Here is a 27,572-nt window from a genome sequence, read left to right as displayed (position 1 = left end):
TTTTTCCATCTGGAGTTTATTTTTTCCTGGACGCCTTAGCTGGAGCGCCTGCTCCTGGAAGACGAGAGGAAGACCTTTTGTTGGTGACAAGAAATCTTGTGCCTTTTTAAGCAATGAGAAGTATTGTTGTTTTTACACAGCATTTATATACAGCATCTTTACATACAACATCCACAAAAACAAGGGTGTCATGGAAACGCCCTTGAATTACTGCTAAAGTAATAAAGGTCACAAAAGCAATGAGGAAAACAAACAGAATAGTTCATAAAGCTCTTGTTAAGAGTCAAGAAGATGCACATTCTTTGGAAATTACTTCTGTTTAAAATGTATATGGTTTATTCTGCATTTTTAGTTGCTGCTTTCACCTTGCTTTAGGAAAATTACACACTTAATAAAGGGGATGACATGAAGAAAAGGTGAAGTAGAACACTACAGAAGAAAACACAGGCAATGGCAGAAGTGGATACAATAAAGAGTTCAGGTCTTTTTGCGGAGTTCATTTGGATAATAATACATGGAAAACAAATTTTTGTGCTACACACATCTAGCAGAAAGGTTGTGAAAGGGGCCTGCTCCACAGGCAAGTGTAATTTAAAAGAGATAAAAGTCCAAAAAAACCCTTACCAAACTGAAGTTCATTACTTTTTTCCAGAGAGAAACTTCATTTATCATTTAGGTTTTTCTTTAAATATATTTTGACTTTTTCCAATCTAGTGAGTGCTTGGAAAAACATAACTGGAATGCCTTTTCTTTAGTTTCACAAATGCAGTTTTTATCTATTAATGTTCTCCGGGATATGTGTTTAATATTTTCAGATAACAGGAAGTGATGTTCTGACAGCATGGTGTTAGTAATGTCATTACTGTTTGGGGTGGCAGTTGTAGAAAGGGTGGATGGTCAGTGTCGTCCGGCTATAGTCAAACATGCACACGCTCAAAACGTTCGTACACTCATTTACAAACACGCGCTTCCTCAAAGCGGGCTGTCTGGACGCTCTACTTCTTCCTGTAGTTTCCGAGTTGAATGGCGGTGCGGTCGAAGACGCAGCGGAAGGTGATGGGCTGAACTTCCCAGTAAGGCACAGGATTGCTGAACAGGCTAATGCCGGAGTACATGGCCTTTTTGGTGTTGAAGTTAGGAGGACAGAAGTCCTCTGTTCCCACAGCAGCAATCTTGTTGGAGTGGAGATAGACCACCTAAAAGAGGGAATAGTGTTATCACTCCTCCTGTGAGTGTTATCACTCCTCACAGAACTTATACAACCTTCCTGGCATGTGATGTAGGGGGGTCTAAGGGCAGGGATGCCAGTATAGCTTAGTCAGTTTGTTAGTTCATTTTAGTATTTTTCTATTGAACTCTTTGTATTCGTGATCCTTTTGATTTCATGTTTTACTTCGAAGCCCATCGAGACGACTGTTGTTGTGATTTTGGGCTATACAAATAAAATTGAATTGAATTGAATTGAATTGATGTCTGAGGTTGCCTTTTTGTTTTTTCTTATTGTTGCCATTTTACCGCCACATCATTTCCTGTTTTGAAGACCTATTCTGATGAAGGTTATGTTTTTATCATCATATTGTGGCATTATTCTTATGATGGACAACATTTATAATTAAAGTTCAGCTCAAAATAGCATTTTCCGAGTATTCACATAGCTGCGAATCAGGAGCAGATCAAAAAAAAATGCTGTTTGGAAAAGAGCTTATATGTAAAGTAGAAAATACGTTGGGGGGGGTCCACAAGCTCCCTGCTCCGCTCCATTCTGATGCATCCACTTGTAGACAACTAGATCGATGTATGTCTGTTTTCCTCGTTTGAGCTGATCTGGCTCAAACTGTACGATTGGATTACTCCAGTATCCACTTGTAGTATCGGCAACAGGTGGTGGTGGTGGTGATGGGGGGGTGTTGCTCAGCGCCTACAGTCCCGCCCATAACTTAGGGGGATTTTCTACTAAAGTCCTGTCACTCTGCAGAAACTGTCTAAAATGTTTTTATATTTTGGCTAAAAAACGGTACAATCATAATTAAAAGACTACTGGAAAAGCTTCAGATCTAAAGTTGGTGGACCATTTAAATGCGTAGTTGTAGGATTAGAAAAGCTAACTCTCTCGAAGAGTTCTGGTATATCGCCTGTCCGTCCTGGGGCAGAATCCCTCCTTTATGTGGACACCCCTGAGGTTTGTCTTTTTTTCCGGAATCCGTTTTTTTTTTTTTTTTAGGAGTTTTTCCTTATCGTGAAGGAGATATAAGGGCAGGGATGCCCAGTTTGGTTTAGTTTGTTTAGTTTAGTTTAGCAATCAGCTATTGAATTCTATGACTTTATGTTCTTTATGATTCATGTTTATTACACAATTGCCAGTATGAAGCCCATTGAGATGAATATTGTTGTAAATATTGGGCTATATAAACAAAATTGAATAGAAAAAAGATGATCAAGGTTAATCTTTATTCTACAGGTGCAACCTCAATTAAAGCATGTTTTTGTTCAGTTTTCAGGTTGTTTCTTTCTGTAAGGAGATGGATTACCAAAACACTCCATGCATCTGCCCCTGGTCTGACCTTTATGTTAAATTTTAGAACCCTCTGTGGCCCAAGAGTCAAAACGTTTGCGCACCCCTGCCCTAATAGATGAATTACAATGTTTACTTAATGATACCAGTAATGGATTCACATGCGTACATGCTGTTAAAAGCACCTCTGTGGTCTAAGCAGTGTAAACCAGCATGTACCTGGATGTATTTATGGTCGGGTAAACCAGGGGGAACGCTGGTCAGGGCGTTGTTGTCCAGGTGAAGTTCTCGCAAGTGGGGGACGTTGGCCAGTGAGCCATTTTCTACAGAGCTGATTTCATTATAGCTTAAACCAAGCCTGCAACAAATATCAACAAACGAATAAGTAAAGGGTGAGAGAAGAGGAAACAAAAAAAAACACACAATCTATAGACAAGGGAATTCTTCATTACTTGGCCAGGTTCTTCAGGCCTTTTAGCCTGTCTGATGTCACTTTGGTAATTTTGTTTCCATCCAAGTGAAGCTCAGAGAGGGAGCTGGGAAGACCTGCCAATCCACATGGAAAAAAATAAACCCCCCAAAAAAAACGTCGACATAATGCGAGCCTATGTAGAAACACCTCTACCTAGAAGTGTAGACCTTTACCTTTGGGGATCTCAGTGATGTTGGTGTCAGCAATTCTGATGTAGGAGACCTTTTTCAGGTCAGCAAAAGCTGCAGCTTCAACTCCTGCGCTCTTCAGGGGGTTGGACCCAAGCTCTAATGTAAAAAAAAAAAATGTTCTTGAGAAAAACTGGTATTTTCTATAAAAGGTTCATAAGGTTGCCAACAAATTCATTTGGAAAACTTGATAAATTAAGTTAGGAGGACTTGCATGCTTAATCAAAATCTGTTTCCTTAACAAAAAACACACAAGTTTCATGTTCTATTCTATGTTTATTTTTTCTTGCACTAAAAGAGTTATCCAACAAGGACAATTATTTTTGTTAATGCCAAACATACCCAGCAGAGGGCACCGAAAGCTTTCTATGCTGCCTTATTGCTAATCATAAACCACTAAGATTAGGTTTATAATAGTTTATCTAATGTATAGCTAGTTAGGAGACTAAGTCCACCTTCAGTAAACTCAATAACTGTCATCCCTTTTGACAATTCCAACATTTTTCCCTCCCCTCAGGTTAAGAGCCTGGGTGTCATCCTGGACAGCGCTCTCTTCTTCACTTCTTATGTCAACAACACCCGGACCGCCTACTTCCACCTCCAGAACATCTGCCGTCTCTGCCCCTTCCTTTGCCCTCATTCCACTGCCATACTGGCCTACATCCTCGTCACTTCTCGTCAGGAATTTTGGAACTTGCATCTGTGTGGACTCCTGCAAAAGACTCTCCGCAAACTGCAACTGGTCCAAAACTCTGACGCTTACATTATTACTCGGACCCCCTCCTTCCATCACATCACAACTGTACCCAAGCAGCTTCACTGGCCACCCAACACCTAGCGAATCACCCACAAAATCCTCCTGCTAACCCACAAAGCCATTTACAACCTCGCCCATCCCATATCCCTCATCCTCCTTCCAAAGTTGTTATCCCCACAGCCTGCCTTGTCACCATAGGAGCAGGGCCCCCAAACTTTGAAACTCCCACCCGCCTGACCTGCGGAGAATGGACTCTCTGCCTCACTTCATCTCCAACCTCAAAGCTCACCTTTTCTGACTCGCCTACTTTTCTTGACATATTTTAAACTTTAAACTGTACGCTGTTTTATCTATTTAACTTTTTTTAAAAACAAATATTTTTACATTTGTTCGGCACCCTTGAGTTCTGAAAAAGGCGCCTAATTAAATAAAATGTTTCATTATTATTATTGAAAGTGTTGTAATTGATGAAGCGGACAACTAAAATCTTAGTTGCAACGGTTGACAATTCAAGTTCAGCTTTGCCAGACTTTTCTACCATTGAGTATTAGAAAGGCTCTCTTTAGCTGAATTTATAGGTGGAAATTTTACTAAATTTGAAAATACTGAAGCAGACTGACTGGTTTAGTTGTAGCTGAACAAAAACTAGACTCTGGACAATTGCATCTTAGGAGCAGTTTGGTTTTAATAACCATAACTAAAATATTTGCTGCAAATGTTACATTACCACCTTTGGGTGACATCCCTTGACTGGTTTCTTATTTCCCACATACCACCAGTTACCACGTAACACTGTACACAATCATCTTGCCATTTAAATTTTGTCATTTGACCAACAAACACCTTCCAAAACCTTAGACACGATCTTGGGGAGAACGTTATTGGCTTTTCATGAGCCAGAACGAGTAAAATAAACATACAAATTTGTTGCAGCGCATCATACGTGTCAATATTTCACAAACATTTCTCACCCATGACTATGACGTTAGACATGCCCTGGAAGGAGGCCTTTTTGATCTTTACAATCTCATTCTCGTGGATGCGGAGCTCCTGCAGGCTCTTGGGCATGTTGACGGGCACGTCCTTCAGGAGATTTTTTGACAGGTAGAGGCGCTGGAGCTTGCCCAGAGAGCTGAAAGCTTTCGGATGGATAGTGGTGATTTTGTTGTTCACCAGAATCAGAGTCTTGGGGATAAAAACAATAAAAAGAAAATGAAGTATTGCCATTGATGTAGTAGAGCTTTGACCATCCTTAAATTTGCTTCAGAAGCTGCAAAAATGGAGTTAAAGTCTTGTAGTTTGGCAAAAAATAATTCTGACACTTTACCCCTTCCTGGTTTTTGACTTTTTTAACAAGGAACCATGAGGTTTAAGAAAAAAATTGACCACATGCACAAAAATATATTTAATACAACAGCTGTTTAACAGGAGCTTTACAGGTTCAAGACCAAACTTAAGAACACAAAGTTATTTTTAATGCCATTTTCTGCCTGAAAGCAGACGGGATGCAATGTAAAGAATGTGGACCACTGCCCTAAAGAGGCCACGGAGTAGAATAATAGTGGAAACAGGCCTACCCGTCAGACAGAAGTATTTATTACAAGACGGAAAGCAACGGGAGTTTGAAGGCGTAGGGCAACATGACCTTGGGGTGAAAACCTGTCTGGCTTCTTTAAGCTGTGGAAGTAAAGGTGTTTGTGCTGAAGATAATGCAATTGGGCTAAACTGAATGTTTTTTAGAGTTGATTACAAATTAAATGTAAAAATTTTAGCTTTTTCTTCAGTTAAGCCAACTCAAAAATTATTTTAGCATAGTTTCGTGCACAAATTCACTTAAAGTTTCAGCATTTATGGCAGCTTTACTGGGTTTAGTTTTCACATTTATTTACTTGACAGGCTTCCATATAGACAACAATAGACTAAAATATAACAGGCTAGATTTGAAAAGAAAAATCTATTAAATAACAATGATTTTTTCTTAAACTGGTCACATAATTTATGTTCATCTCTTTTGTTATGCATTCAACATTCATGGGACATTTAAACCTCCCTTATTGGGTTCCAAGTGAGTCTATACCACTAAATTAGGTGTTATTTTAATAAACCTTCTCAACATCTTCCACATGTTAAGAAACTCAATATCCGTCCTTAAAGTCTATAAAAGGCAGACACGTGGTGTGGGCATGAAATAGAACGCTCTTCTATGTCCCGTTATGAAAGTCACAGTAGGAGTTGGAATGAAATTTGATGTTCTGTCCATTTACGCAAAAATAAATCTTATGTATGTTTCATAATGTAAAACCTATATTCTACCCAAACATGTTTTTTATTCGCATGCAGATCCCAAATGTGGATTTAATTTCAGGTTTTCCACAAAAGATTCGTACTTAACAGGTAATCCCTGTAGTGAAATGGCACTCACTTGTAGTCCCTGTAGGTCCTTAAAATCATTCTCCTTGATTTCAGTGATCTTGTTGTTCTGCAGGTCCAGCAGGCTTGTATCCTTTGGGATTTTCTCAGGAACTTTCTTCAACCCTGATGGGATTGGTAACAAAAGATAAAAAAAACATTGAATAGAATTATTACATTTGTCAGAATGATGCATGACACCAAGTTGAGTTTGCAAAAATGAAGTGCCAAAAACCAATGTACAGCATTTTACATAAAAATTCACCAAAAAAGGAGCTCCACTTTCAAAACGAACAATTGTTTGTTGGATTAATATTTTTGGAAGTACAAACGTTCACTGTTTCTTTACTTATAAATATCTATTCTAAAAAAGAAAAATGTCTTCAAACAATCCAGAAAGGCAAAACATGTACTTGTGCTTTGAGGTACATGCAGCCTTAAAACAAATTTCCTTCTGCAGAAGTGGCAAACTGCATACCTGGACACCAAAGTCACAGAAAAAATGTTTTTCTCTGGACACAGAGAGCCACATCTGTTCTATAAAACCGGTTGAGTGCACTGCTTTAAAAAGTGACGAAAGACGTCATGCTTCGACGATGACTCAAAAAACACTTGGTTAAAAGTAGTTTACATTTAAAAGGACACACAGAAGCCTTGTCTCAGCTCCACACATTGATGTATTCTTGGACATTTTATTTTTATTCAAAAGCTAAAGATGACTTTTTGGAAAATATTTTCATCCAAATTTGTTTTCTTCTCTGTATGACAGAGGAACTATCACAGCTATTTATGGCTAAAGCCTTCGTAACAGAAAAGCTGCACCGTAAACCCACCTTATATCTGTTTTTATGGATTTTCCAACAAAACAGCCAGCTGATGATAAAACAAACTTTTAAAATCTATCTTGGCTATTTCATATGTGTTTTTGTCAAATGCAAACCAAAAATTTTTGTGATGTCAAAAAAGTCATACTCGCAATGTAATTGTTTGAATATCAGGTTTTACGCTGTATCAAGACTGTTTAATGTATTAAAAAAAAAAAAATTAAAAAAAGACTGTTTAATGTATTTAAAGAAACAACTGTTAACTTGGCATTCACATCGATCCCTTTTCTTCACCAGCTACATCCTTTCCAGGGTCGCCGCAGCCTGTCCTGGCTACCTTTCCGTAAAGGCGGAGTACACCCTGGACAGGTCGCCAGTCCGTCGCAGGGCTAACATGTACATAGCACGATCAAAGACCCACTCTGATTGGTGTTTTAATCTTGTACCATTTTTCCGATGATGGAGGAGCTCCAATGTCGCTTGCCATTTTTTGTTGGCAATATGAGATTGGGGTTGTGAGGGGCTGTAAGCTAGTGGAAGAGAATGTTAAAAAGGCATCATGGGATGTGGGGGCGGGCCTACTTGATGTCAATTGTTCCGTCCAAAATTAAGAGGTGAATTTCTAATGAACTACTGCCACCCTGTCCTAGAAAACAAATAATAACCTTTGGCTAACTGCATAATTCTAATAAAAAGACTACTTTAACTTATTTATTACTTTGGCTTTTAAGTATTTCATGACTTGTATGGATTGTCATGTTATGTTTGTCTTTTGATTGTTGTTGCTTTTAATCTATTGTATTGTATGAGCTTTTATTGATCTAACCTAAGTTTATTTGTTTTTTGCCAAACACCTTGTGTTCAGCATGTTGATGAAAGGTGCTACACAAATAAAGTGATCAATCTATCGAAGACTTATTTGAAACAAGTTTTGTAATCTGGAATCAAGAATTGCTTCAAAGCAGGGCAGGACAATCTCTTTTGACAGCAACATCAACACAACCGAGCAAATTTGGACTGAGGTCACTGAGGTTTTGTAAGCATGCAGCCTGCTCTTCAAATCCATCGGTTCATTTAAAAGTTTTATACTTTTGTAAACATTTTTCACTTGTCATCATTGGAACATGGAGGTTTTTGGTGTACAAATCAGTAAAACGTTTGTTATGACACATGTGACCCCACATGCCGACACACATAAAAGTCCAAATATCTTGTGATAAGTGCATCTAAATGGGATCCACATGTCACTCTCTTGCCTGTGTGTATTCAAGCACAAATGTGTGTATTTCCATGGATGTCTGAGGTTGAAAGTGTGTTTGTGTGCATGCCAGCAGGTCTGGGAAGCAGATGGTGGCTTCAAGACAGTGCTGCTCATATACAGGAGTAGGAAATCCAGGTGGGTTCTAATGGAAAATGCTGATGATGCAATGGAACAGCTCTTTTACTGTCTGTCTGCCTGTCTGACTGCCTAACCCAGGGGTCTGCAACCTGAGTCACATGTGGCTCTTTTACCACTTTATTGTAGCCCTCTGGTTAAGGGAAAATGTTTATTTTTATTTTTAAAGTAACTGTAAAGTCAGAAGTATTATTTATCTTATTTTATTAACTCTTGATTTTAGTTGGAGGATCAGTTGTACAGTTTCTCATTTACAATGATGACCTGGTTTTAAAGGGGAAAAAAAGAAAGTAAACTAACTCAGATTTTATACAAGTCGTTCATAAACAGTTGTCAAAATAAAATATTTTGTCAGATTTTTTAGCAACGTGCAGCGCAGAAAATCTGATGGAGGTAACAAAGCACAACCAGAATGAAAGTGCAGAATGCAGATTTTTTTATTGTATTTCGAAAAATTCAAGGATTTTAGGTGCAACAAATGGTTCTAAAAACTATCCCCTAAGTGGTTCTGATTTATTTTGTTAGTTTGATTTACAAATTTCTGGCTGTGATGCATTTAAACTAGATGCATGAAGACCGGATTATTATTATGCACAAATGTTTATGTACCGGTTTCTATTTAGCTATTTGTTTGTTTGATCTAATTGCTAGTGAGCTGTACTTGTTTTTTTTTCTTTAAGATTCCAATGACGAGTGAATTTCTTCCTGTGAGATACATGCAATTTAAATTAATTAAATTAAATTCAGTTCATATCAATACGTTTTTTTAATGACTGCCAACATTATACTACCTATAAGTGTATTTGTTGCACTGAGATGATCCTGTGATAAAGGGGGGTCTTTTATTTTGAAGGGAACTCGTGTCAAAAGTGGTCTATTTCATATTTAGAAAAAAGGCTCTTTTCTTAAAACAAAAAAAAAAATAATAGTTCATTTATATAAAAACAAAGCAATGTTTTAATTCTCTGAAGGATGAAGTAAATTTTTATGGCTTCTACTTGGCTGTGGTCAGAAATTGACCCAACTGACCATTTAATTGTTAAAGGAGCATCACAACTAGCATAAAGATCCACTCTGATCATCTTATGAGCCACCTGCTCTCTCTGGTTTTCTACACCTTCATCTTATGCTTTGCCTCTTCTTCGCTGAATTCCAGCTCTGTTTTATTTCATCCCTTGTGTGTTGTGAAACTAGAACCACTATCGCTTCATTCCTCCTTCATCCATTAATCTGCCACTCCCTTTTCAAACACATGCTTGAGCCAAGAAAACTATCAAACCCAGCAAGTATTTAATGAAAAAAAAAACAGGAACTTTTCTGAAACATTGGTAAAAATGACTCAAACTACAATTTTTGTCTAATCTCCACACAAGATTAGACAAAACACATCAGATGTTTCAAACAGAAAATATGACGACTGCATAAACTGTTATGACTCCCCTGAAGGAAAGAACAGGCCAAAACCTTGCAGCCTATAGTTGTAGGTGAATAAACCTTGCATTTGGGGAAAAAAAAGTCATGATTTGGCATAACACAGTTGGTTTGGGGACTTTCCAGTCTAACCTTCCCTTCCTCATCACAATTGTGAGTCAAAAAGAAATGCCCTGGATGAAGAAATAATGTATTTGTTACAGGAAGGGAGGTAGGTCACAACATCTGTGACTAATTTAACAAATCATCTTGGGCTTTGTTTTCTCTGTTGCACAACTCAACCCTGCTTTCAAATGGCCCAGAAGGAGGAGGAGGAGGAGGAGGAGAGAGGAAGATTGGTAAAGTATAAACTTTGTAAAAATAAGGTAAAATTTTGACCCAAGATAAAAAAACACACGAAACAAGTCATTTAAAACTGAAGCTAGATCGCCAAACTGGAAGAACATGTTGTAAACATATTTGCTCATAAATTTAAAGTAAAATGTAACAAAATAAGCAAACAAACCCCCCAGGACATATGTCATTGTCCAGACTGGAGATTCATGATAGAATAAAAAGGTTCCAATAAAAATAAGGATCTTTATAATTGAGTGGTAAGGCAAAAACTGTTTAAAAACGATGTTAAAATGTGGATTTTTAATTGGGTTTTAAAGTCAAGTGGAGCAGAAAATCACTTGGTGCACATGTTTTCAAAAGAGCCTCAAATTACAACCCAATAGTGGAGTACAGACCTGCTTTTCACACACTTCTGTGAAAATGTTTTGCAAAACCTTAATTTTTTTTGTCTTTTGTTTATTTTTTCTACTTTAAGATATAGGACATAAAAAAATTGATTGTCAATCCGTTTTGGACATCTGTGATGCAAAATTTAAAAAAGATACCAATCAAGCAGATGTCTTACCGAGGTCAGAGCACTGGATCACACGGAGATGGCACTGACACATAAAGGGGCAATCCGGTCCTAAATCTACGTCAGGGAGTCCACGTCCTTCTGGTACCTCTGTCACCCCCGATCCGGGGTCATCCTCCATCATGAAGTCTAGGAATCCTGACTGGCGGAAGGGCAGAGCCCAGCAGGCGGTGACCAGAAGCAGGAAGAGACAGGCTGACCTCATGGTGCTGCTGAAAGGGAGCCTAGAATAACAAGAAGGAAACGTTTGGTTGCATCTGTTTGTGCTGTTGTACAATTTCTTGAAAGAGTAAAGATGTTAAGTTATTCACAAAAAAAAAAAAAAAAGAGGGAGACAACGGGAGAAATCCGAAGCAAAGGGCAAAGGTTAAGAGGGCAGGCACGGAAAGTGGAATCCTTTGACCTAAACAGCTTAGTGAGATTTGTCCAAACAGTAAATCTGCTTTTTGTAAAAAGTTCAACCGACCTGTTTTAATATTTTAAATTACTTAAAAAAACAGTTTAAAAAAATCCCATTTCTACACAGGTATTTGTAGATTATGTGGTCTTTGAAGCTTTTTAGGAAAATTTCATAAGATGCAGCTAAAAACAGTGATGCAAAAAAATTGGTGTGACAAATTATTCGTCAGTAAGGACAGAGCTACGGGGGGCAAAAAGCTTTGTCTCCCCTCCTCAACCCCAATTTTTGAGTAAATCTCAGCATCAGTATTGACAAAGATTGAAAAATGAAAACAATCAAAGCATTGCAAATGCTTAAAAAAAGGCTTTAAATAAGTAAAACTGATTGAAAAACATATTTTAGATCCTTTCGCTTGTAATGGTCTTTTGCCCCGCTCCTGCCCCCCATATATTATATTGTAGCTCGGCCACTGGGTATAATTAAATACACTGTAGATAATTCTAATTTACTGGACAACTCAAATCAACATTCTTAAGTTTTAGTTAATAGTCTGTCAATAAAAACCCAACAGTCCTGCACTGTTGACCAAATACTGACTTTTTGGTGTATCTTCCCAATTTTACCATAGGTTTAATGAAAAAATGGCTCATTAGTTAACTTACAGATTATATCTTAATTATATCTGTAAGTTAACTAATTAAGCTATATTATATAAAGCTATATTATATATGATACATCCACCTTTATCATTCTTTAAGAACACAGAAGACCTGTTTAGATGCTTTTCGGATGGTGCAAAATGTTTATTTCTTCTTATGTTCCAATTAAATATAAAAAAGGAACAACACAGCAAAGAAGTAAAATGACTGAAAGTTCTCCAAACACCATGCTGTTCATGAACAGAAAAAAAAAACTTTATTGATCCCTCAAATGGGGAATTACCTTGTTACGATGGCTCTATAAAAAAACGCATATAGTATAACAGAATTACACTTTAAAACTACTAAAAACAATATTTATTGTCCAGTGTCATTACTTCACTATTAAAATGTGATGGACTGCTGTGAAATTTAAAACCAGGAAGCTTTACAGCTTTGTCTGCTTCCTCCTTGACACACAGGACATTTAAGGCATAAAGTATTGCACATACAACTGTGTTCCACTGCCCCACATCTTCATTCTTTCACACATAAATCACTTTCATTGTTTGCTTGCAAAGCACTTTTTCTCAGCAGCAATTTTGGACTCTGCAAACAGACAATGGGTGAATCCTCATTTCCTACAGATCCTCACTTTCTGAATGGAACCGCAGCCCCGATGACTCATGCACGTGTGCATTTTTTTTGTAAATCAAATCCTGCATCCACATAAACGTCTTGAAATTGTACGCCGCAACGCACACTCTCCAATTCCCAGAAACCCCCTCATGGATGAAGCCAAGCGTTGCTGCTTCCTTCCTTCCATCCGTCGCGGTGCCACAGTAATTAAAGGGCTGCTTTGAGCCGCGACTGTAGTGGACCTTGACCCAAGCATCATCGCTGTGATGTTATAAGCCTGCACCAAAACCAGTTAAGGGCCTGGTATTCCACGGACTTGTGGGTAATTAAAAATCACACGAAAGGATGATGCTTATGTGGTTTCTTTCTGCACCTTTCCTTGCATCTTTTGTTCAAGAGAAATCTGCTTTATTTCTTCACCCGAAAGTCTTATTTGCGTCACAATCTTTGAAGACTTTGTAAAGCCAGGTGAGGGTTATGTCAGGTCAGGCGTGGGAATTGTGTCTGTGCACAAGCTGTAATTATAGTCTCTGTCCACAAAACAGCCATTGCTATAACACACTGAATGACTTCAGTACTTACAGTGGCTGCTTACAGTACTAGAGTCTGAAAGCTTCTCTCAGAGGAATTTGAGGACCCTTCTTTCTTTACAAATCCTTTTTTATCACTGCTCTGTTGATGTAAAGCTACTAGAAAAACATCCGAACAGTTAAAGGAGGATTTGTTTCAGTTAATAGTTGAACCTTCTGGACTTTGCAGGATTTTAAAGGCTGTTCCGATCATAACAATAACAGTAAGACAGAACGTACCTGACTGAACAAAAACAGCAGATCCAGTATACGAGATGTTCCATTGAGGCTGCCTAATTTTGGTCATGTGTGGTTCTTATTGACGCTAACTTGATAGCTTAGTCCCAACAAAACTGCAGTCTTTACCTCAATGCTTTATTGTCTGGATTAAGGGATGCAAATCATTCCTGGGTCAAGTGGTTCGGTCATTCATCTGAAGTTTGACTGGGATGATATTTGTAGACACACTAACCAACACTACTGCATGAAAACCTCTAAAGCATCTTTGTGAGCCAGACTGATTACACTTGCCCACTTTTTGCCAAAAAGACTTCAGGCGTGGAATGAAGCTGATGATGCTCCTTACATCTGGAAGGTCTTCAAAGAAACTACAGTATGACAAGAGTTTTGCCACTGGCTGCTTAAATGTATATTTCCTTTTTGACCTCCAGGCACAAGCAGATAAATCAAGGGACACAATTGTGCAGCATTTCATATAGGCCTTCGTAAGCTCTGCAGTCACTCTGTCAGCCTCACATTTCAGCAGTCTTCCATGAAGACAAGACAAGCAAGAGAACTATTAAAAAGTCACTCGGATGAGGATTTTGGTGTTTTTAACATGATTTTTTCCAATAACGGACATATTTAAAGAGAATTGAGCTTAAAATCGTATTTCTGAGAATTCCTTTATAAAAATGCAGTTAGAAGAAGCTTTTAGGGGTGACGTAGGACCTACAACGACGACAAGCCTCAAGCTCACTGCTTAGCTTTACTCTGATCCATCCGCTTGAAGACAACTAGATCCATGTACGCCTATGTTTTCCTTGTCTGAGCTGGCATATGTCTCAAAACTGTACGGCTGGATAGCTTCAATGTTGCTCGCCATTTTCGTTGCAGACCTAATGTTAGGTTGGTGCTGTGAGAGGCTGTAAGTTAGCAGGAGATAGTCCAAACAAAGACATGATGGGAAATGGGGGGGGATTTGTTCGCGCCAATGGTCCCGCCCACAACTTGGGCAGATTTTGAATGAACTACTGCCGCTTTGCAGAAACTATGTCCTAAAAAGCGACACAGGTTTTTTTAAAATTTTGGCTAGAACAGCAGAAACATAATGAAACCACTGGGAACACATTGAAAGTAGATCAAAGGAACATCAGAGTGGAATTTTAAAAGGCTGCATCTCTTCTGCAAGAAGAGTTGAATGAGAATTATTGTTGGGGCGGTACTACTATTTGGTTACACATCTTTTTAGTAAACTTAATTTGATATTGCAAATTTTGAATTAGGCCAAAGGTTGAACATTGAGCTAATTTAGGATTTCATATGAATAGAATATGGGAACTTAATAATATGCAAGGACCCAAGGGCTCACCCAAGCGTCAAAACTAAAAAGAGACATGCATTAATCTCTGCTTCAGGCATCACTTCTTGTCTGCTCAGATATGTCTTATAACGCATTCACTTCCTCATGCAGATCACCTGACAGGCTATAGTTCCACGCTGGCTCATCAAGCCAAACACCTGTATGCAAGTGCAGCAAAGCATCAAGCTGTAACATGAATGGAGCGAGGAAACGCACACCTCTGCAGCATCAGTATGTGGATTTCAAAGCCAATGTGACTTTCTTATGGGATACAACCATTAATGTGTGTTCTTGGTTATTTGTTTTTTATTTTTTTGGAAACACATCAAGTTAGAAATGTAACCTTTTTTCCCATGAAAATGTCTAACCCACAGTTTGTAATTTAGAAGACAGAAGATGGAAAAACACTGAAAGCAGTCATTACTTTTTATGTGTTTTGGATTTAAAGGATTTAAATTGGATTCAAAGAGCAAAAGTAAAATAATGAGAACACAATCAGTCTTTTACATTAGGATCATGTGCATAAATGTGCATGGTTGGCATAAATCTCCAAACTTAAAGCAGCCATTGGTAAGAATGGACTGTAAAAAGTGAAGGGGAATGAACTGAAAAGCTGGAACAGTTGTGCAAGTTTTCAGACATAGTTTCAGGTCAATAGTTTATCTGAAATGGTCACATTAATAGAAGTAAAGGGTAATCAATGTTTCTAATCTGGATTATTGTAATTATCAGTAATACAGACTATGTTGTTTTGAAGATGATCAAATATTGTTCAAAAAAATTACTAGAATTACTACTACTTAGTCATTATTCGAGTCAAACGAGTCAAAACAAATTTAGATAAAATGAATATTCTCTTATCATCATTTGCATTTTATGACAAACTGCTATCTTAGGTCTCAAGCAAGCAATGCCTCAAAGGACATTAGAGAAAACCAAAGTCTGTTTTTGAAAGGATGCAACTAAACAGAGCCCTAAACGAGAAAAAGTTGCAACATGTAAACAGACAAGCTCCTGTTTCTCTCCTCATTCTTCTCAGCTGTGAATTGTCTGATGGTTGACCAGCCCCCAGCAAAAAGTGGTCTATTTAAGTGTACTACAAGTAGTTTGTACTAAGTGAGGTAGTATCCTTGAAGTTTACTTACTATGTACGGTATATATATTGTAAAATGTTCCAATTTAGTCCAAAGAAGTATTCAGTTAGTGTACTTCCTACACTACATGCAGTTTACTTGTTATACATAATAAAATACATTTTAAGTGTATTACTTTTTACCAAGTAAGAGTTTCTGACAGCTCCATGCTCATCAGTCGTCCAATCTCTTAAATTCTTTTACGCTCAACCTTCATTCTACGTGTCTCCCCTCAAATCTGGCCTGAGCATGACTAATGGTTCCCAGACAGGAAGTGGAGCTCCTGCAAGAGTGCGAAGCAATTTCGCCGTCTTTGCTTTGTCACTTTTTCCTCTTTTGCTTTGTTGCTGCCTTTGCAAAAAGCGCAGGAGACCAATTTGCAAGAGGACCAGACTCTGAAAAACTGCTGCAGCATACTTGAGCTTGAGAAGTTTCACTGGCCTTGATGAGGAAAAATGGTAAAAAGCAGACATTAAATACCAACCTCCATTTGTCAATGTTCTTTTGGCTTTCCTGTAAAGCTGCTCCTACATGGATCTGCCTCTGCAGAGCGTCTGCGGGCAATTAATCACCGAAAGGTATTTACAAGGCCATAGGACATTTAAAACATGTGTGGCCTTTTTCAACCCATCAGCAAATGAACGCTATCACCACGCCCACTAAATTGAATCAACAATACTTCAGTTTTTCAGAAAAAAACCTTTTGTTGTCTGAAAGCTATTTGGGATTCATCATTTTCCCTGAATTCCTCGAGCACAATTGAGCAATCTTGTAAACGAGAGCATGGAAAGTTAAAAATATGCAGCTAAAGCAGCAGTTCTGCTGCTGAAGGCTTCTTGTAATGTGAGCAAATAAGTCTACATGGAATGTTTTTGGCTCAGGAGTCCACTTTTGACTGCCACAATCCAATCAATTTAGTTTTTTGAGCAGAAACAATGTTGAGATCGATCGCTTTTACAGTCTGTGAAGCATGCTGGTTGGTTGCAGTCACACCAAGGGAGCGGTTATACCGCGGTTCAGCTGTTTCATGAGAAGAGCTGTTGGCCTGCCACAAACCTCAGTCCCATTATCAGCAGTCTGTCCTGCACAGACGTGGACCAACTGCTCAACCTCTCCTCCTTTTCTTCTCTTTCCATTTCCATTCTGCGCTGCCTTCCTCCCGCACTGTAGCTCAGAGGATTACCTTTGACTCGAAAGTCAGAAATGTGGAGGGACCTGAGAGCAAATTGAGCTAGTGGAGTCTTCATGGCTGATGGCCACTCAATTCAATTGTCCTTTTGCTCTTTTTGACTTTTAGATTCAAAGTCCAGATGGAGAAAAAAAAACTCTGCCGCCCCCTGAGTGCAACTGAAAACTTTGAACTCCCCAACCTTCCAGTCACTGTTCCCTGAGTTTCAAAAAGCGACCACTTCTGATGTTTTTTTAAAGCTCCACAGTGGATATTATAGAAAGCAACACCATTTTTGTCCGCCTTTTTGGTTTTTTCCCCTTCCTTGTTTAGTTTGGTTAGAGCAGCTGAGCCATATTAAGCTTTTCTTTTTTGTTCCTGCTGGCTAAAAGCATGTAATGATTTGGCTCAAAGTTCTGTAGCGGCTTGCCGAGAAGCCATCAGACCTCCCTTTGATTGAGGAAGCGGTACCATTACAGGATTAATGACGCTGTGCGTGCCAGGTACAGCCATTCCTTCACCTCCTCTTCAAAGGGTCTTACTTTAAGTTGCCCCAAGCAATTTGGATGCTGTTTTATTTCTGAGATAAACAACAAAAACAGCAGCAAATGCAACTTTGGACAGAGATCAACCTGAAAAAATAAATGAGCCACTCAACAGGCAGATAAGAAGATTCTCTTGTTTCAGGGAGAGTAACGTATTTAAAGAAACAGAAACCTTAACTTATTCCCCTCATATGTCAATAAGTCAGTCAAAATATTCAAAGGCAAAGATAAAAAGTCGGATATGATAACAGGAAATGGCTAAAATGCATAGAAAAGCCACATTCCTGATGAATGATGAGGAAGAAAACCATCAATTTCTTATGATTAAGCTCATGCATTTGCACATAAAAAAGCAATAAAAATTCTGTTAAATGAAAGCAAACATTAAGCTGCATTTGACAGCAAAAGGTGCACCAAAAGACTAAATTTTGTGTGGCAGAAGCAAGGTACCAGCATGAACAACACTACCACACCCCCTTCCTCAGCCGCTGCTCTTTTTTTCTCTGCTCTGTGTGCAGACTGGACTGATTAGGGTCTCTCATCACAAAGAGTGCGATGGGAAAAAAACTTGGAAACATGTTTGGAACATTACGACACCATGGAAAGGGGAACTTTAACATGTGGATGCACACAAGTTTTTTTTTTTTTAATATTCACTAAAGCAAACGTTTTAACCACTACATAAAGACTTTTAGTGAGATTTAATGACAGGAAAGTAAAGATAGAACAACACATTGGTAATCATATACTTTATATTTCAGTGATTAGGTTGTGACTAACCTGTTCTCAGAGGATGGACGAAGAGAGTTGAAGCTGTTGAAATGAGCTTTGACTCCCGAAATCCACTGGAGCTGTGAGGATGAGACTGAGAAGGCCCACGAGGTAATTGGACTCTGCCAAAATCGAGCAGGTGTGTTCTCTCACAGCAAGGGGAGGAGAAACTGCTGCACACAAGAGGAAGGGAGAGACGGGACACAGCAGAGAGAAAGACCGAAGGAAGGTGGGGTCCAACCGCCGAGCAACCTCTCAGCACCCAGACAATTGGTGGAGGACTCGCCTCATTCTCCACTCCAAAAACAGCTGGAAACGGCAAAAGGGGGGAGGAAAAAAAGAGAGGGGAGAGCAGAGAGGATGAGAGTAAGGGAAGGAACAAGAGTTTAGGGGTAGAAGGCAGCGTTTGGGCTGGCAGAAACCCTCACTGTGACATCTGGTAATGATAGGTCCTGTGGAGCTTTGCACACACACATTCTGCTTCTCCTTCTTTCAGCTGCTGTCATTCATCAGACTCAATACTGACTATTCCAAGCAAACACACACACAGACTCTTAACGTTGATGCCTCCTTTCTGGTAAAATCCAGCCCTTGGTTTTGACTCCTTTCCCACATTTTGATTAGGATTGTTTACACTGCCTCAAAGATCCTGAATCTATTGGATTTTGTTTAAGACAAAAACAGTGGAGGAGGTGCTCCGAGGGGGGCTATGTGGGAGGTGGAAGTCTCACATTCTTGGCCTTTTCTTTGGTTTGTTTTCCATCTGCAGTGAAGAATCTTAACATTGGACAATTATGCAAAACCCTAAATAATGATTTTTCCCACTTCGATCATCTTTTGATCTGTTGCAAAAGCGTTCCAAGTAGTCTTTTAATTATAATTATGCAGTTTTTAGCCAAAAAAACAAACAAAAAACGGGCATTTTCTAGGACATAGTTTCTTCAGAACGGCAGTAGTTCATTTGAAATTCTAAAGTGTGGGTGGGATGTGGAGCAAGGCCACCCCCACTTCCCATCATCTCACTGTTTAGACTCCCTCCTGCTAGCTAAAACTTCTCACACCTCGACCTAATACTACCAATGCACCAAAAATGGCGAGGAATATAAGCGCCATCCTGCCGTATAGTTTTAAGCAAGATGCAGCTCAGACGAGGAAAATGAAGACGTTTACGGATCTATTTGTTTGCAAGTTGATGCATTGGAATAGAGCGGAGCAAGGAGCTTGTTGTCTACCGACTGTAGCAGCTACGTCACATCTACTTTTTTCCAACAGCGTTTTTCTGTCTGCTCCTGATTCACAACAATTTGAATCCACTAATAAATACGCAGAAATGCAAATTGAATCCTAGTTTTCTTCATAGGTCCTCCACCATGAGAAAAATTTCACAAGAACATGTAAAAAGAAAACCCAACAAAAATCATAATCTTCATTGTGGGCCTTTAAATGACACTTTATCCCTGGGGCAGCCAAAACCAGAAAGAAACCACACATCTTAGAAGGCATGACATGAGCACAAAATACAATTTGGCTCAACGTTCTGATGTATGTCCCTCGTGGCTATTGTGAAATACTGCTGTAATTTCAGAACAAAACAGTTAAGCAAATCCTTTCACTTTTTCACCTAGCATGGCAGCTACACAGAGCAGTGGGGGAGCAAACTGGTATATAAAACCTCAAAAAATATCAACTATGTGCTTAGAACTGGCATAAAATGACTCATTTGGCTATAAAATATTCAATTTTAAGTAGTTCTATCTAACAGTTAACCTTTTTAGTTTATGTTTCCTTTTTGAATTCTTGTGTGAAACCCCATGTTTCTGGATTTTGATATCTTATAAAATTTCTGGTTAAGGAAAAAAGATTTTTCTGCTTTTCAGTCATTTTCTTCCCAAGATTAGTGCTGTTTTCTTATCTTTGTGTTACCTCTTTTTGCAGTGGACAACTGTGTAGTTAAAGGAGGATGGAGTCGATGTAAATGTTGCTTTCTTGGCGATGACAAAAGCCAGATGTTGGAGGGTGTTTATGAGTTGTCTGTCAAGTGTAAAAAAGGGAAATTTTTAAACCATCAATGCCAAGCGGATAAAACTCATGTACTTGATACCCTGACACCAACTGTTGCTGCCTGGTCACCAACTGCTTCAGCACAACTCAATTGAATTGGGCTGCTTTAAAATAAAACCTTCTGTGAGCCTCAGCGGACAGTCAAAAGTTGGCTGGATCTCATCTCCCACAAGTGGGGTCTTTGTTTTTTTGACCTTCACAGAGCCAGACTTCATTTATCAGCTTTGCGGGATGCCCAGCGCCTCTGAGCGTTTCAAACGACTGCATGAGGTCACAAAAAGTTTAACTTTTGCCGTATCCAAAACTTCCACCGGCAGCCATGAGTTCAGATGGGCTCTGTCTGATTTAACATTCATTTGGGTTGAAACAAAGGAGAATCAAATAAAAGTGATGCCCACCTTCATGAAAAAAATAATTCATGTCCAACTCAACTTTGTTTTGCTTCTTCTACAGTCAGGAGTCCAAAAATAATGGAAAAATTATATTGAAAAGTAGTAATTATGGTCAACATTTTTTAAATATACCTTGTCTCCCTTTTTCTCTGCTAAATAAAAAGCTAATTCCTGCTTTGTTTGGTAAAAATACCCTAACACTTCCCTTGTAACAGCTGCTTGGATGCCAGTAAGGGCAAATATACGTGTTGTTATACGTATAAATGGGGTATGGCAAACTTAAAATAACACAGCAGTAGTGTATGAGAAGATAATGAAAAAACAATTTTTTAGGTGATAATTTCCCTAAACTGTCAATTTACAGAATATCTGGAGATTCTGAGATCCTGGAGCCTGCTCTTGTGTTTTTTTGGAAAAATACTACTTTACAAATGTCATACAAAAAATGTTTTCCTTTATTTTATCAGTAGTTCCCTGAGGTCAAGTCTTTTATTGTGAAGCTGTAACACCAATGTTGATTCAATGGAGATGTTCTAAGCTGATCTGCAACTAAAGCTAAATCTATTTTGCCATTGAAGTGTGATTGTTGGTTTTTAATATGATAAGAAGTAGTAAATTTGGCAGAAATTAACCTAAAACGCTGCAGAATCTGGTGTTTGATGAAGCCCAAAGCACAGTAGAAGTGGGGTGACACTTGGTGGTTTTACAGGTTTTCTTTTTAGATGGTCGCAAATAGCAGTTATGATTAATGCCAAGAAGTTTAACATAAATGCAAAAATCGAAGAAGTGATCAGGCTGAATGTTCTTTGGTTTCAATAGACCAAAGCTTTTGGTTTGATTCCGAGTCCGTCAACAGGACTGCTTGCCTGTTTTTGTAAATGTGTATAACTGGCAGCCCCACTGATGACTCAGTTCTTGGTCATTAGTTTGGAATTGTGGTTTACCTCCAAACTGCAAATCTTTCACTCTTTTTTATGCCATAACTTTTATGATGAAAACAGGAATCTTTGGAAGACGGACTCCAACTGGGACCATTTCCTTCTCCTTAAGATAGTTAAAAGATCAACACTAGAAGGAGATTACGTTTTATCCTGCCGAGCTTTTACTTTTCAAACTTGAGTGCACTTCCCAGCAGAAGGCAAAGGGCAGCCCACACATGTAATGTCCAGAAGTGTGTTGCAACAGACTTTTTGAAAAGACACTGAAAGAGAAAAAAAATGAATAAGGACAAGTACATTTGGGGTTAATAAAAGGGACAAAAAGGCAATTCTGCAAATGTTTTCTTACATTTTTGAGCATAGGTTTTGCTTCAGCATCCACCTTTAACGGGTAAAAAATGAATCTTGCAGCTGCTGAGTTCACCTGGATCAAAAAATATGCTTGGTTAAAAATGGTTAAAAATACTTACTGCATAGACATATGGTTAAAAATACTGGTTAAAATGGTTAAAAAATATATTCACTCATTGCATCCGAATTTCTATCTCAAAGCTGAGAAACAAAGAATTTCATGTGTCTTATATATTTATCCATTAAATTAAAGATGATGCTAAAAGTTTTTGTTATACAAACTTGGATACAAAAAAATTAAAAGACATATTTTTAAATTTCCAGCTGGCATTGCACCATATTTTTTTAGATGAGATTTGAAATGTATATTCTTGTATTACATCTCTAGGCTTATATAATGTTTTTGTGTAAAATGAAAATGTTATGAATGACTTTTTTAGAATTGTCTTTACTCTAACCTGCACCTAACTGAATTCATTTCTCATCACACACATAAAAAACAACATTTTCTGAACTGCAGGATAACTATCAGCCCTTTAGTTATGTTAGTCGTCTATCATCACTATCCTTCCATCTCTAGAATTCTTTGGTCTCCTCTGAGCACTTTAAGAACTGTCAAAACAACCATTTCTTTAACTCTGACTACTTACTTTTCAACCAACCCAATTGCATTGCAAAAACAAAACGAGATGACTAAAGTCAGTAAATGACACCCTGAAGCAAAATGAGGCAGGCACTGATGTTTAAACAGGGTGAGTGGACATGGCTGACTCCAGTAAATAAAATGATGGCTGTGTTTTAAATGAATTATATCTCATTTAGAGTTCTTAAACTTTGAAATGATAGTCATTTTTTCCACTAGCATTCTTCTATTGCTGATATCCTTATTTTATTAAAACAAAATTTTGCACAAAAAACCTGTTTTATCATTTCTACTTCAAAAACTATTGATGATTAGAAACCAAAGACTTCACAGAAGTGAATAAATTTTAAATATTTTGACAAAGGCTGTCTTATAGGCTTCTATTTAGCAGTTTAAATCATTTGATGTCTGGGATAGAAGTCTCTGGGATTTTGGCATCTTGGAGCCAGTACGTCCTTCCTGTTTGGAATGTCAGGGGGGAGAGGTCACTCATTCCAGTTCTCATAGACAGTTAGCGGTGCATACTGAAACTTAAAGCATTGGTGCTCTGAACTGGCTCCCACCAAGCAACTGCCATTTAACTTCCAGATTGAAGCTCAAACAAAACTATTTGAAAAGCAGTTCATCAAGGATCCACTGTGAGCTTCTTTAAAAAAACAAAAAGCAAGCAGCTCATTTGCCGCATATTTTGGATTCTCCAGCAAACTCAAAGGGTAACTGAAAACCTATTTCCCCCCTTTTGATTCTATGTTGATTACTCTGGATTACTAATTATAAACGTTGTTGCTAAATTATCAGACATGACCATTTCGGGTCGTGGTCTTACAACTGAAACATGAGCCTTGTTAGGCATCTTTCCATCTCCGTCATACTAGTACTCCTGCATGTTAGCAGGTTTGGGGAAAAGTTTTATATTTCATTCATTTTTATCTAATTTGACCATGATCTAATAATTCGCAGCCTATAACAATCATTACTTTAATGGTGTTTTCCTTACAAACATCTGAAGCTTTTGGACATTTTATTCAGTTCAAAGTTAGTGCAGAGGTTTGACACATCTGCTTAAAGGTTTCTACTGTACTTTGCGGCTTTCAAACTTGTCAAGTCAAATCTTGTTCTCGCATTTAAAATGTCTCACCATGTTGTTGTGGTCAAAACTAGCCAACTTTACTGTAATAAACTGAGAGGATTTTCATTCAGAATCAGTGCATATGTGTTTTCGCCTGCATGCAACTGTATGTCCAGATGGAAAATGATGAAACAGCCATAGAAAATGGAGTTTTGTGGGTTCATTTTCTAGGGAGGAATTTTATATGAATTGGCGTTAAGCGAGGCTTTTTGTTAATTGTTTCCAAATGTTTTGCAACCAAACTTGGTTCCTACAAATACTGGTAATTTTCTTAGTCAAAGACGGGCTAGTTTGCTAGTAAAATTTGTGTAAATCTGGCAACAAAACTGTATTTTTAAATGTTCCTGAAAGTGAAATACACACAAGGATCTCAACAATGGAGCAGATATTCCCAAGTGTATCAGCTGTGATGAATTAAACAAACCACACACCCACACAGTGTGCCATTGTATACAAACTGACCAAGACACACAAATAGAGAATAGAGGCACACAGGATGACAGTGACAAGCTAACATTTGGATTCCGGTTTGGCAACACTGTGAGACTGACCTTTAATGGAGGAATCTAAGTGAGTTTTTGTGGAAATACTTATTCATGTGATAATCAGTGTTGAGGAATCCCATCTGTTTGCTTTACTTCTTGCTCTGTTCTTCAAGGAAATGCTGTGGAAATCAATTTTCAGACCGTATTTTCTAGTATTTTTCATGGGATTGTTCAAGTCTGATTTTTAATTACTTGTCAAAACATGTATTTTTGTAAAATAATGACAATAACTGAACAATTAGTGGGAATGTATGCAGGGAAACGAAACAAGGGAGAGAATGAAATATTTGGGCTCATAATGCAGCAATTAACATTTTCATTTTGTCCATCTGCATGAATGCTTTATCCAAGGCGCTGAAGTGTTTTTAGGAGGAAATGAAACAAAACAAAAGATGAAAAAGAACCGAGCAGCGTTTTGGTACACAAGGTTATACAAGGCTTTCAGGACTTATTGCCTCAGTGCTGACTGACTCCTTTGGAGCTGAAAGTTTGGAACATTTTGAACCCAGCCAGAACAAATTTGCATTCTGAAGCCTAATAAATAAAACGGATATTGCAAAAGTTGCAAAACAGCCTGGCAGTACAGACCCACACAGAGAAAAGACAAATGAAATGAACATGCATGGATTTTTTTTAAATGATGGGAGCCATTGTAGCTGTTGGTGAGCAATTACCAACCTAGAGCACAAAGTAGAAAAAGAACAGAAGACATTTGTTTTATAAAAATGCAGCTTGAGTGCCCTGTGGACAGCAAACATCTGTGCGTGCAGCTGTATCCTATGGAAAGCTATGATTTAGGAAAATAAAGAGATTGAAAAATCTGAGTTGTTTAACAATGGATTGCGTGAGATAGAAGCTAAAGCTGCAATCAAGCTGCAGGATTTAAATACACACTTAGACAAACTGTTGATACTTCTCTGGTAATAGAAGAAAAACCCACAATGAAATGACTTGACTTGAGACTGGCAAATGTACTGTAGACTAACTTTAAACTTTGTTTGTTTTTTCCCAAAAAGGCAAACATTTATTGCAGCCTTTTGTGATTTTATATGAAATTTGAATTCTTACTGAACGCCTGAGTTTTATTGTTAGAAAAGGTCATTTTGTTCCTTAATCGTCCTTCATGAGTTGTGCCTTCTTCAAAATTGAAACCAGATATTTGCGTGCCTTTAAATATGAGTGATTGGAGAATACAGGGACCTCACACAAGCACACAGGGAACAAATGTTCATATATTTCACACCTACGTATTAACAACAACAACAACAACAACAACAACAACAACAACAACAACAACAACAACAACAACAACAACAACAACAACAACAACAACAACAACAACAACAACAACAACAACAACAACAACAACAACAACAACAACAACAACAACAACAACAACAACAACAACAACAACAACAACAACAACAACAACAACAACAACAACAACAACAACAACAACAACAACGTCTGCCAGTACGCACCTATGGACATGCAACACTGGAGGAAGGGTGGGTGAAGTGTCTTGCCCAAGAACACAACAACAGTTGACTGGGGTCAATCCCTTCCATCATTGGCCAACCTGCTCAACCGCCTAAACCACTGCCGCCCTGATCACACATCGCTCAAACCAGCTTTGTGTTGATTTGTCTCAGCTGCATCCTCCTAGTTAATCAGTCCTTGGTCTGTATTGCACCTTGGCATTCAGGTACCAAGCCACATTCACACTGGGGATTTGATGTGCGTTCAAGAGCACACTTAATGCAGGTTACTTAACACGCATTTAGTCCATGGTGTTCACACTTGACAAGCAGAGAGGGCCTTTTTCTTTTTTTCTTTTTCTACTGTTTACCAGCACATGTTCACCTCCCAAAGTTGGAAGAGGTCTGGTGCGAAATGTTGAAGCACTACAAATCTTGCGAATCCTCTTCCAGGCTTTCTCTTTCACAGCTTTATTCCGCTATGGAAGACTTGGTATCATATAATTCCACCTGGCATTATATGTACATGCCTTTACATAGACTTTTCATTAAAAGTGTCCGCCAGGGGTAGTGTGAACATGGCTTCAGATCTGTTCACCTCTCATGTTTTATACTTTTTGTAATTTATACTACACAACCGTATTTGACATGGCAGTGACATTATAAATGTAAATTATAGAGGACAAAAAATAAACATCTTAGGCACAACTTATTAATGATACGTTTCTCTGAGAGATGATTCCTAATTGTAGAATCTCATAAAGAATATTTTCTGTCCCACATGAATATGGGCCACTGTATAATATCATATTTTAACTAAGCTTCATGTGTGTGGATTCTTTTTTGTCCTCAATGCCTCCTTTTTTTTAAACATACTTAGGCCAATATTTTCCATGTTTGCAACATGTGTCTAATAATCCAGTTCATATTCAAGGTTGATTCTTGAGGATATTGAGCTGACTGGAAGAAAAAGAGGCACTCTTTGTTTTCCCAAATCCTTTCATTTCCTTTGTGTGCAGTCTGACCAGACAGTTGGTACTCATCCCCTTTTTTATGGCACCGTATCATTGCGTTGAACTTCTCCATCTGCCACAAAGCTAAAGGACCAAATGACCAAAAGGATAGAATTTCTAACACAAGTTAGTTGGTTAAGTTGGAACAATATTTTTATAAGAACACTAAATAAAATTACCTTGCATTGAGATATTTTAGTTCAGTACTTTTATTTTGAAATTTCATACTTTTGTTACAGCAGCAGCTGCAAAATGCCAGCTCATTGCCCTAACAATTATATTGAGCTCACTTAACGGTAAGGAAAAATACAGTTCTTTGCAGATGTTTGAACATCTTTGAAGTAGATGACACGTTTAAAATGTTTTGTTTTTTTTACAGTTTCTGCATAATATATTTAAGGATATGAGCCGAGTGACAGTGTTTCATTAGGATTTTGCAATAACTCTGACAGAGCTTGAGGCAGCAGTCTAACAGCAGTTTGCTGAAGGATGGGATCTGACTGAAGCACTTAATAAGAGCAGCAAAATGTTCATTTCTGAAGCGTCAAATCATAAATTACTCAAGTCAAAATATCTTAAATCTAGAATGACAGCAACTGGAGGTGCAATTGCATTGGGAATAACAGCAACAACCCTTTACTATTAACATATTCCTTTAATTGATTTAGTTTAAACATA

The 27,572-nt window shown here is 38.1% G+C and overlaps 1 protein-coding gene across 2 annotated transcripts; it reads right to left on the bottom strand.

Moving 5' to 3' along the window:
• On the bottom strand, positions 1-25,646 carry dcn (decorin). 2 transcript variants are annotated; one of them, XM_078941568.1, is made up of 11 exons: positions 22,085-25,646; positions 21,904-21,998; positions 20,268-20,375; positions 18,354-18,653; positions 10,891-11,123; positions 6,352-6,464; positions 4,901-5,114; positions 3,158-3,271; positions 2,965-3,058; positions 2,732-2,870; positions 1-1,196 (listed from the first exon to the last, which is right to left on the bottom strand). In XM_078941568.1, the coding sequence occupies exons 5-11, from the start codon at positions 11,102-11,104 to the stop codon at positions 996-998; spliced, it is 1,089 nt and encodes a 362-aa protein (XP_078797694.1). In that variant the 5' UTR covers positions 11,105-11,123; positions 18,354-18,653; positions 20,268-20,375; positions 21,904-21,998; positions 22,085-25,646; the 3' UTR covers positions 1-995. The 2 variants fall into 2 exon arrangements, with proteins under 2 accessions (XP_078797694.1, XP_004083107.1); XM_004083059.5 differs by having other exon boundaries at positions 21,881-21,998; positions 22,085-25,442.
• Between the last annotated feature and the right edge of the window lie 1,926 nt (positions 25,647-27,572).

This window comes from Oryzias latipes, chromosome 23 (assembly GCF_053564925.1).
Source record: "Oryzias latipes strain Hd-rR chromosome 23, Olatipes_Hd-rR_3.1".
Taxonomy (NCBI): domain Eukaryota; kingdom Metazoa; phylum Chordata; class Actinopteri; order Beloniformes; family Adrianichthyidae; genus Oryzias; species Oryzias latipes.
The sequence above is the reverse complement of the archived record's forward strand: the minus strand, read 5'-3'. Positions and strand labels throughout refer to the sequence as shown.